The 11,775-nt window shown below is 52.1% G+C and overlaps 1 protein-coding gene across 1 annotated transcript; it reads left to right on the top strand.

Annotated features, from left to right (window-relative positions):
* The first annotated feature begins 7,710 nt into the window (after positions 1 to 7,710).
* Positions 7,711 to 9,893, top strand: LOC120691897 (homeobox-leucine zipper protein HOX13-like). Its single transcript, XM_039975097.1, has 3 exons — positions 7,711 to 8,126; positions 8,372 to 8,781; positions 8,883 to 9,893. Exons 1-3 carry the CDS (start codon positions 8,075 to 8,077, stop codon positions 9,363 to 9,365), a joined length of 945 nt encoding a protein of 314 aa, XP_039831031.1. The 5' UTR covers positions 7,711 to 8,074; the 3' UTR covers positions 9,366 to 9,893.
* The last annotated feature ends 1,882 nt before the right edge of the window (positions 9,894 to 11,775 follow it).

Below are 11,775 nucleotides of genomic sequence, written 5' to 3'. Positions count from 1 at the left end.
CGAGGTCCGAGCTCGCGGACGGGAGGAAGGGAGCGGCGCTGCGGATCCGGCCGGAGGGGGAGCGGCGCGGCGGCGGCGGGGGAGGAGCGACGCGAGCGGCGAGTCGCCTGTCGGCTGTCGCGAGAAGGATGTGAGGGGGGAGCGACGCGGGAGTTCACGGGCTGAGGCCGTGCCGCCCCGTGCTGATGCCTTAGCCGGACCGGGCCCGTGCTAGTGCCACGGGCCGGGATTGCAGGCCAGGCACGGCCCGGCGCTTGGCACGGGCCCGCGAGGCCATGGGCCGGGCTGTGTTTGGGCCGTGCTTTTCTCGGGCCGTGCCCGTGCCGGCCCAACAGGCTCGTTGGCCCCCTATAGTCGAAAGCGGCGGCACCTGCACGGACCCTGGCTGCACGCTGCTTGCCGATGCCGTCGCCGGATGATCGGATCGATCCAGTAGCAGTGTAGCTCGCACGGACTTGTCGAGTCAACAGTGACCCCTTGTCGATACGTGGCGTGTCCGTTGCTGTAGCCAGATAAAGCTGGAGGCAGGACCAGATTTGACACGTACAGGGTTCCGCACTGTGCCGTCGTCCCGACCCACCCCCCCCCCCCCCCCCCACCAACCGTCGGATCACCAAACACAGTACGTCCTCCCTCCCGCATTGATGAATCGCCAACCGATCCTGACGGGCAGCACAACGCGTACAATTTTCTAGCACAAACGCCACGGAGTCGTCGTCCTTGCTCCCGGTTGGTAGTACTTGGCAGCCAGTGCAAGTGGCGAAGTCGTGCGCCGGCGCCGCTGCGCGTTCTTTTCCATTGCTCTCGCCTCGCCGTGCACCCAAGCGGCCAAAAGCCCCAGCTCGATCTTGTTCTCATTGTGGGAACAGAAGCTGCGGCCACTAGCGCACGGGATGCGGGGATGGCATCGGGCCGTCCTTTTCCTCGCGAAGGCTGTGGCACTGGCAGGCAGGCAGCGCGCATCACTTTCCGTCGCCCGCACCCGTCGCCTCACCAGCTTTTTCCTTGACAGGATCGACCACTCACTCTCCTGCCAATTGCCATGGGCCATGGCCATGCACACGCCTCAACTCCGGGCACACGGCGAACTGGCCAACTGGGAACGGCGGCCTCCGACCAGTCCTGTTTGTTTCCATCAGTTTTTTTAGCCTCTATCATATCAAAAAAAATCTTACTATTTAGAAATATCAAAAAAAATTTATTTATAATTTTTTTTGACAGATGAGTGTTAATTTGCGAGACGAATCTAATGAGCCTAATTAATCTATAATTTGTTATAATTAGTTTTGTAATTAGATTTTATTTAATATTAATAAATATCAAAATTCTCTTAAATGAGACATAGTTTAGAGTTTAACTTCTGGAACCAACCAAGGCAAGGTTTTTCCCCGCCCTGCTTTTCAGAGGTCTAGGAATAGATTCCGGGCTCCCCCATTTTGAGGGGCTGGAAAAAAATGGGCGGAGTGGTTACGGTTTGTTTGTTTGTTTGTTTGTTTGATGCTGCGATGGAGCGTGTTAGCTTGTTAGCTAGCTAGCAGTAGTGTTGAGTAAAAAAGATAGGAGGAGCCCGTAAGTTTGGATAGAGCAGTGTGTCACTTTCAGGTGTTCAGTGACCCAACAGTCTATCTGATGTGTATGTACTCGGCTTGTTCAGATCATTGGATGCTAGTAACTCGACACTTGTTCAGATCATTCACAGTTCCCATTTATCTTAGGCCCTGTTTAGTTTCCAAAAAATTTTGCACAGTACCCGTCACATCGAATCTTCGAACACATGCATGGAGCATTAAATGCAGTTGAAAAAATAACTAATTACACAGTTTAACTGATTATTACCAGCTGAATTTTTTAAGTCTAATTAGTCCATAATTGGATATTATTTGTCAAGTAACAATGAAATGTGCTACAGTACCAAAATCTAAACTTTTTCACCAACTAAACACACCTTTAGGATGTTCAGATCATTGGATGCTCAGTAACTCGATACTTGAGCATGGAGCATGTCTAGCATATATATAAACATATATATCACCCTTCAAAAAAAATGTCTACTAGCATAGCCAAATCTCGTTCTTGGTGTTCGGATTAGTGGGGTATGTAGCATCAAGTGATGGACACTGCATTGGTATCGCATCGAGGACCTACAAGTGAGCACTGCCGCTCTATCCAGAAAGTCAAAAGTGCCCATGACAACACGGCACTCGCTGCGAAAAAGCAGAGACCATCTCCATGCTCATGGGTAAAGAAAGCTAGCAGGACGGATCGGATGGCAACACGGCTAGCTTTCGGAGTTGCAATCTGCAGGGAGTTGCATCTTCTGTCGTGTGTGCGGACCAGTTTTACATGGGCATGATCGTGATCGGCCCAAAAACAAAATTGAGTAGTTGATATAGCTAGGCGTAGGGTAGCAACTGTCCTCGTCAGTCGTTTACTGCTTGACACACAAAGGTACGCTGGTGAAACCACCACAGCCCCAGCGTCACCATGATGCTGATCAAACAAACCGGCCGGATCACGGTGTTGACGAGGGATCGGATAAGATAAGATGGCCTATGGATCCGCACGAGAGCCTCGCGTGTGCACGGCCATGCATGACACACGAGGAGGGAAAGAAGAAAAAGAAGAAGAAAACTAACGTTGCGCAAGGCCATCCAACCAAGGAGCTGATCAGCTCAGACATCGCTGTTGTGCGCGGCGATATTTTCGGCTGCCCCGCGAAAGGCGAACACGTCGGGAGGACCGGAGGAGGAGAGCAACCGGGCATCTAGAACCCGAACGCCGGCGCGCCGGATTGGCATGGCACACGGCGCCGCGGCGCACGAAGTGTGCCGAGTACTACTTGCCTTGGCTTTCAAGCTCTGAAGTACTAGCCTTTAGGCTAGCGAACTGCGGCATCGCTAGGTAGCCGCACTTTAGGACCTCAACCTCGCCGTCGTCGTCCTGTCCTGCTTTTTTATCGGCCGGTGGGCCCCGGGACGGTTCCTAAAGCGCGGCTCTGAGCTGGGGTGCCGGCCCGGCGGCGCCGTCCTCGCCAGCACAGTGGCCACCACGTTTCGCCACCAGATTCAGGTTCAGCTGGCACAAGTCTTTGACATCCCTGAGCTTGGAGCCCAACTGCACAAGTGAACATGGCTCCGGTTCCTGCAGAACATGCACCGTCATTCACGGCGGACACAATACAATACAATACGGCTGCGGATGCTAAGTAGAGTATTTAACTATACGATTACGAGGGAACAAAGAGATCGCTGGCACTGAAAGTCTGAACCCTCAAGGAATATTGGTGCTCGTCGAGATCGTCTGTCAGAAGCTTAACGCGATTGTGAAGAGCAGTTGTTCATCGGTTTCGCGGAAAAGAAGTTGGCGTGACGTGGAGCGCTCGACAGGAGTAGACTCGGCCTGGGCATTCGGTTAGAACCGAACCGATCAGTTCGGTTCTTCAATTTTTACCGAAATTCGGTTTCTAAAAAATAGGAACCGAACCGATTAGTTCTTCTCAGGAATGAGAACCGATGAAATACGGTTTCAGTTAGTTCGGTTCGGTTCCGGTTCTAACCGAACTAACCGAGGTTTACTAAACAAAGAACGAAAAAAATTAGAATAGAAAAAAATTTCATCGGCGAGACGAGCTGCTGGCGTGCTCCCACGGCCGCGCCATTGATCCGCCTCCGCCGCACCCTCCCATGGCTGCCGCGCCGTCGATCTGCCGCCACTGCACCCTCCCCAGACCGCCGCACCGTCGACGTCGATCCACCGCCGCCGTGCTCACCCGTGGCCGCGCACCGTCGTTCCTCCGCTGCCAAGCCGGCGATCCCCGAACGCCGCGCCCTCCAGCGGCCGCCGCGCCGTCGATCCGCCACCACCGCGGCAGCGCGCCGTCGATCCGTCGCCACTGCGCCGGGAGGAGAGGGAGGGAAGGAGGGAGAGGTGGCCAGGAGGGAGGGAGACGGCGGCCAGGCGTTGGCCGCGGGCGAAGCAGGCGCCGGGCGCGGACCGAGGCTGGCGGGGCGCTGCCGTTGGGCGGCGAGGGCGAGGGTGCGACGGGGATGGCAGGGGCGCGTTGGTGCGATGGGGTGCGGGAGGAAGGCGGAGGCAGGGAGAGGGAGGGGGTCGGGGTTGAGAGTGGGCGAGTGGAGGTAGTGATGTAGGGTTTTGTTTGGGCCTTGGGCCAATCTAATATGTTAATGGGCAAAATCTAGAATGAGATTGGTTCTTCGGTTAACCGGTCTAGGAACCAAAACCGAACCGAGTATTTCGGTTCCTAAGAACCAGGAACCGAAGAGGAACCGAAATTCTCGGTTTCGGTTCGGCTCCGGTTTTCAGTTTTTTCGATTTGGTTTTCGGTTTTATTTGCCCATGCTGGAGTAGACTATGGTAGCTATGGGTTCACATCCGGGGTTCAGTATTTTCACACACTGTACTGTCATACTACGTGCCAGCTGGAGTTGCTGGCAGCAGGCTCTGGCGCGACATTTCTTGCTTGAAAGGGCAACGCACCTGGATGAAAACAGCAAGTCTTCTTTTTGCAAAGAAAAACTTGGGTAAGGGAAAGTTGTATATATATAGTGGGATGAAACATTTAAAATATTTTGGTTTGGTTCAGTCTTCGGTGTTGCATGTTAAATGAACTACGGCAAGTAACCATGGTTAGACTATTGGCCCATTATGGATACTCTGTGCCTATGTGTTTTGGATGTGTGAGTGTGAGGTTCTTTTCTATTTGAAATAAGTGTGAGGTTCTTGAAAACAACAGGGGCACCCATTTGATTTCTTGGCAGTGGCGAAGTTATTGTTAAATGTTAATTTTGTAATAAAGAATAAACTCCTTCGAATTTCCTTTTTTTATTCTTAATTCGGGTGCATCATGCATGCTTGCCTGTGGAATGTTGATGCTGTCTTGAATCTTGCTAGTAAATGCCCAAGATCTGCATGCTTTTTATTCTAGTAAAGAAACTCATCACCCGTTCTAGTTTTTGTATGTGATGATTCTGCACCCTTATTTATGTCATCCAGGATGTTGTACATAACATTTTTACATAAATATTTTTGTAGTCTGAAAGTTTTGACATTGTAGCAGGCACTGTACATAGTCTATCAGATGCATCGACTTCCGTTTTAGAAAAGAAAAAAAACTTCACTGTTGCACAAACATACAAGGCATATTTGTTAGTTAACTCATACTCTCTCCTTCCTCGTTTATAAAGCGTACACGCATATCAAGATTCAAACTTTTCTATATTTGACCATTAATCTGACAATTAATTTTTTATTTTTATAATGTAAACTTTATCAGTGTGTTTGGTTGTGGGACTAGATGGGATGGGTTGGCTCCAACCCTCGTTTTGGGGTTGGCTCCAATCTTTATCCGTGTGTTTGGTTCCGAGACCTAGTGGGTTGGGTTGGTTCCATCCTTTGTTTTGGGATGACTCCAACCCATCTCATGTTTGGTTAATAGTTTTAGGTTGGATTTGTTCCATCCTATTTTTTTGTTTGGTTGGAGGGATTGGAAAAAAGGGCCAGATGGTATATTTGACACCATTTGCTACAGTACTCATGGGTCCCACTTGTCAGGGTCACACCCTATCTTCTTTCTAACCACAGCGGATCTGCCCGACGCCCTGACCTACGCGCGCCCCGCCGCCAGCCTACACCCGGCCCCCACCGCCGGCCTGCGCGGCCCTCGCCGGACTCGCCGGCCTGCGCCCGGCCCCCCGCCGCTGGCCTGCGCGGCCCCGCCAGAGCCGCCGTCCGAGCCGCCGGTCCCCGGCCGCCGGTCCGCGCCGTCCCCGGCGGATCCGCGCCATTCTCGCCGCGCCGCCCCTCCGTCCCCGACGGATCCGTGCCTGTCCGGCCGCCAATCCAAATCCCCGATGCTCCGTCCCGACCGCCGATCCGTGCTGCTCCGCGGGTCCGCCAGGTCGGTCGCCTCCCACGGCAGCAGGCTGGCCTTCCTCGTGCTGAGCCAGGGCATGGACACGGTGGAGTGCGTGGTCCACGCTGCCAGAGACGACAGCCCCGGCGTCAGCTTGGGGATTGTGCGCTTCGCCGCCTCCTTCGCCGCGGAATCGGTCGTCGACATCGAGGGCGTCGTCGCCGCGCCCCCGTGCTCCGGCCACCGTCCAAACACGTCGAGGTCCGCGGCAGGACAATCCGCTGCGTCCCCAGGCCTCCTGTTCAACCAATCTCAACGACGCGACGGTGGCAGTGGAGGCGGTGGAGCTCGAGGGCCGGGCACGGGAAGGAGACGGAGACCGACGGGTGAGGGACGGAGAAAATGGGGTTCGCTCCGTCCGCCAGATTTTGGCGGATGGAACCGACCCGCATATTACAAGAATATTCGGTTTCTAGGTTGGCTCCAACCTCTCCCACTCTCATCCAAACATCATAAAAAGGGGGTTGGCTCCATTCGGGTTGGACTCCACCACCCAACCAAACAGACGGTATCATGTTTGGTTTGTGTTTGGGGTCGGGGTTGGGTTGATTCCATTTTTTATTTGGTTGGAGGGATGAAAAAGAGGGGATGGAGGGTTCATTTAACACCGTGAGCAATCGTGAGCTACTGCTTGGTGGGTCCCACCGATCATTCTCTGGACCCTTCTTCTTCCTCGGTTCGTCTCTTCCTCAAGGTCTCTGCCCCGCCGGTCCGAGCTTTGCCCAACCCCCACGCCGCCGCCCCTGCGGGACCCGCCATACCACCATCCGCCGCCGAGTGGGAGGCACTGCTCCGCATCATGGAGGAGGCCCGGCGAGCGCGGCGGCCCGGCAAGCGCGGCGCGCGGCCTGCAAGGAGACCGGCGAGCGCGGTGCGCGACCTGCGCGGTGGTCGGCTTGGCGGGGGCGGGGCGGTCCGCGCGGCGGCAGCAAGTCCGGCCGGCAGGGCGGCCTTCTCGACGCGGCGGAGTGGCCAGATCCGGTGGCCCCTGCTCCTCCCGCCCGCCATGGCCGTCGTCCTCCCCCCGCCCCCTTCTCCCTCCCCTCCCTGGCCGGGCGCAAGCTGCCGCGGGCGCGAGACGAGGACGACGAAGTCGGACGAGACACGGACGAGACGGAACCCGGACGGGTTCGCTCCGTCCGTCGAAATTTGACAGGCGGAGCGAACCCGCATCTTGGGCGAATATTCTCTTCTGGAGCCGCTCCGCTCCCTCCGCCCCTCATCCAAACAGACCAAAAGTGGGTCGGCTCCAACCGGGTTCGCTTCGCATCTCCAACCAAACACACGCATGAGAAGTGAATGGTTAAAGTGTTATTTTGAAGATCATGTCATGTTCTAGTGTTCCTTATAAACTTGGAAGGAGGGAATATATTCTAAAAGGAGCTCTTTTTTTCTTTCCAAATCCATGCAGACACAGAGAGCCACCGTGATGGCAAATATACAAACACATACTTTTGCATTTTGGCAAACCCACACCATCACCAGCATAAAACCGCTTTCAACGAGGTTGGCAAACTAATTTATTGACATAAAGTATTGTCTTCACTATTGGGTCTGAATTATTCTAACATGGGAGTCGAAATGTAAAGATGTTTTTAATCCTTATTTTTCCAAGAATATAGTTTTACTCTTCAATAAAGATCAACCTTCATTTTTGTACAAAATACGGAGACCAAGTTCTAAGAAAGAAGAAGAGGCATGTCGATGAGCCCCAGCTGGCAATGCCAACACATGGATCCTACAAAAATCTCTGGCACATGACATCGCGGCGCTGTCCAGCCGGGGTGCCCGGCCCGGCGAGCTGCTTGCTGTTATTTATACGAGCCTCATGGCCGCTTGCATCAGTCGTTTGCCCTTGTGGCCTCTCCCCCCTCTCACATCCGTCCTGCTCCTGCCCTCCTGCTGCTCACCAAGGAAGAAGAGGGACTCACCACCACTTGTTCATCTTTAGAGCAAGACATACTACGAGGAGTGGCCCGGCCGTCGCCGCCGACCACCAAAAGGGCCGGAAAGGCCTCTCGCTTGTGCGTGCAGCTCGGCGCCTGCCATCTTGCTTTCCAAGGCTCTTCCCCTGCCCCGTCTCATAATTAGAATCGCCGCCATTTCCAAATCCTTCCTGAGCTGCTCGAGTGCCGATCAGAAATGAAGAGGCAGTCGAAGAGGCCCGCCAGCAGCCATGAATCCACAGAAGAAGGTACAGTACAATTGCTTCTTGCGCCGTGCGGCCATGATGTCCGTCACAATACACCAGTATAGTTAGAAGCAGCGGGCTACAAAAGTACTGTGCTTTTGACAATGAAGTGTTGCTTCTATCTGCATTCCGTCTTTTCATTTGATGAACTTGATGTCACACAAAGCTGCAAAAGAAATGTTCTTCGCAATTTTGGGAATTTGAGCAGGATTCGAGCTGTTTTAAAACGGGCATGCGGCGTATTGCAGGGGAGAAGCTGGCGGTCGCGTTGGACGAGGCCCTAACGGCGCGCAACATGGAGCACGAGGAGGCCGAGCTGGACGACGTGAACGACGACGACGACGAGCTCGCCGGCGGCCGCTCGGCGCGGTCGCCGTGCGGGCTGGGCGAGAAGAAGCGGCGCCTGGCGGCGGATCAGGTGCGCGCGCTGGAGCGGTGCTTCGAGACGGACAACAAGCTGGACCCCGACCGCAAGTCCCGCATCGCGCGCGACCTCGGCCTGCAGCCGCGCCAGGTCGCCGTCTGGTTCCAGAACCGCCGCGCCCGCTGGAAGACCAAGACGCTCGAGCGCGACTTCGCCGCGCTGCGCGCCCGCCACGAGGCCCTCCGTGCCGACTGCGACGCGCTCCGCCGCGACAAGGACGCACTCGCCGCCGAGGTACGCAGAATTCGCTGCCACCGCCGTTCCGTCGTCTACTCTCCTGCGTCGTGCCGTGGCCAGCTGGTCACTCAATCGTGTCTTCGTGGCGCGATTCTCAGATACGGGAGCTGAGGCAGAAGCTGTCCAAGCCGGAGGCGGCGGCGAAGCTGGAGGCGGCCGCCAATGACTCCGCGGAGGAGCGCCAGGCGACGGTCGGCGCGTCGGCCGCGGCGATCTGCAAGGACGGCTCCTCGGACAGCGACTCCAGCGTGGTGTTCAACGACGTCGAGGCGTCGCCGTACTCCGGCGCGGCGTTCGAGCAGACGGCCTTCGCTGGGTTCGGTCCACCGTTCTTGGACACGTCGGCAGCGACGACGACAGGCTGCTCGCCCCTCTCCATGTTCGAGACCAAGTGGCAGCAGGCGCCGGCATACCCATACGACTCGTACAAGAACGGTGGCGGCTATGGCTTCACGGAGGAATGGCTCGCCAGCTCGGACGTGATCGGCAGCGGCGACGGCGCGGCTAGCTTCTTCTCCGAGGAGCACGCCTCCAGCCTCAACTTCGGCTGGTGCGCGAGCGGCACCGAGGCCTGGGAGTGAGGAAGCTTTTGATCTCCACGGTTAGTGTAAACAAAACAAGCGGCAATGTTACGGTGGCATTGTACATCCATGGAGCTTATAACGGTGAATGTTAAGCTCCAACAAGGCACCTAGTGATCTAGACTTCTAGTAGTGGCCAAAGCTGGCGGACATCCAAGTATCCAACGCAAGGCAGGAACACTGGAACGAAACCAGCAGCCAGTAACAATAACGGTGAATTTTAGGCAGGCTAATGGAGGATGTAAATGTTAAGAGGCCGTCCTGCTCCACCGCCTCCTGTCTTTTTGCGGTGGACCACTTGGATGCAACGAATCAGCAACGGTAGCGTACTAGGGGGGAAATGGGAAATTATAAGCATGATGCAATTTAGGATTTTATGATTTCTGATGAAATAAAACATACTGTCTCTAATCAAAATAAGTGTTAGTACTAGAGTGCTTTTGTGCATAATTAGGAAATATTACAAGGGCCTGGGTGTGTATGATGAACGGACAAAGACCAAGAATGAAGAAGGTAAATTTTGTGTTAGTGCTAGAAGTGGTCAAGGTTTTTCCCCTCCACATACAGGTCTTGCCCTGATTTCATTACATACTAGTCTGTCAACCCGTGCTCCCGCATGGGCTAATCAAAATGTATAAGAATAAGATCAATAATTATAATTATTCATCTCACGCCTTTTACATCTATTAAATATTCTAACACATACTCTAAAATATATATTTTTATTATTTAGTTACAATAGATTTCATTTTGTGCACCTCCATGTGTACTCAATATATATTTAGTTGAACTATTTGTTCGGGAATTGGTGTTCTTGTCTCTTCCATCGTACATGAATATATGGTGACATATATTGTGGATAGTATTTTTATATAAATAATATATTAATAATAATAGAAATAGTAATTTTAGAATTTCATTGGTGCACTTTGATATATTATTGTAATTATATAATTTAGATTCAGATTTATGAGTAATTTAACTTATAATAACAATGACATAATTGGATAATTTATATACAAATTTAGGGGGGTATTTGTATTATTTTTATAATGACATAGGTGGGTAATTTACACAAAAATTAGGGGGTTATTTTAGATTTTTTTATTATGGCAAAGGTGGGTAATTTAGATACATGTTTAGGGGGTTATTTTAGTCTATTTTTATAATGGCAGAGGTGGGTTATTTCTTAGGAAAGATAACAGATCCGATGGTTATTATAATTAGAGTTGTTGGATTGATGGTTGGATGTTTCTGATTTTTATGAGAATTTATAGGATTTCTCTATTTTTTCAAAGTGTCAACCTAGGATTCTAAGTGACTTCACGTGAGGGCTCCAAAGGAGCCTCCAATTAGTAATAGTAAGATAGAAACAACAAAACTACAAGAGTTTTTAAGCGGTTTTCTCGCGCCCATGTACTGGACCATATGTACTAACGCAACATCCTCCTCACAGCAACGACTGGTTGTACAAAAACCTTCGAAAAAACACAAAACTACAGGGTTACTCCTCCCAGAAACAGGAACGTCAAAATAGACCTTGAAATTTTGGTTCTGAGAAGTAGGATCCCTAGTTTTGTGGTCACCGCAGCGGATGAAAATTGCGTGCAAAGATCACTGCAATTCCAACCAGAAAACGATGAAAGATGAGGCTATGCAAACGACCTTGATATGGGGTCACACCGATTTTTTTTTATCAAAGCAGGTGTTATTTCTTCTATCCACATAGCCCAAGAAATTTCTGCCAATCCAACCACATGAAATTTTTTTCTATTGTTTCATGAACCTATGAACCCTTTGAAAATTAAGATCTATATATGCATTATGAAGGTTGTTGCCTTGTTGGTGAGAACTATCAACAACAGTTCTTAGTTTGCAATAAAGCTTAGTTGATGAAAGCTACCTATAAAGATAGAGACCAGTATGGGCACAATCCTGGTGTGTGGTAAAAGTGTTGCTCTGAAATCTTACAAGGGTTTGCATGTATGTGTTATCGATCTGAAGTCATACAAGAGCTTGGATAATATATGTATGATAAATGGACAACAATCTGTAAAGAAGAAGGTAAATTTGGTGTTCGTGCTAGAAATGAGAAATAAAGTTGGCGAGGACTATAAAGCAGGGATTCTTAGTTGGCAATATACAACATAAATGGCTAGATGGGTTTATTGTTACTAGAACATTTGACGCCTTTGGGCGCCTTGGAGCAACGGCGGGGAGGGGCGGCGGAGGCAAGCAGAGAGGAGAACGGGTGGAGAGGCAGAGAGTGGAGAGGGAGAGAGACAACAACGGCGGGGAGCAGGAAAGGGAGGGAGAGGTTGTCATGTGCTCATGACGGCTCGCGTCTCGTTCCTCCGAGCCTCACCTCGCGCAGCAGCGGCGGGGAGGGGTGACGGAGGCAAGCAGAGAG

Source organism: Panicum virgatum, chromosome 9N, assembly GCF_016808335.1.
Source record: "Panicum virgatum strain AP13 chromosome 9N, P.virgatum_v5, whole genome shotgun sequence".
Lineage (NCBI taxonomy): Eukaryota > Viridiplantae > Streptophyta > Magnoliopsida > Poales > Poaceae > Panicum > Panicum virgatum.
Note: the sequence above shows the minus strand (reverse complement) of the source record. Positions and strands in the feature narration are given on the sequence as shown.

Bases quoted from the DNA above. Each gene is read 5' to 3' on its own strand.
- LOC120691897 (XM_039975097.1), top strand. From the start codon at position 8,075: ATGAAGAGGCAGTCGAAGAGGCCCGCCAGCAGCCATGAATCCACAGAA. The intron at 8,127-8,371 runs GTACAGTACAAT...GGCGTATTGCAG, and splicing joins CCATGAATCCACAGAAGAAG to GGGAGAAGCTGGCGGTCGCG. The intron at 8,782-8,882 runs GTACGCAGAATT...CGCGATTCTCAG, and splicing joins AGGACGCACTCGCCGCCGAG to ATACGGGAGCTGAGGCAGAA.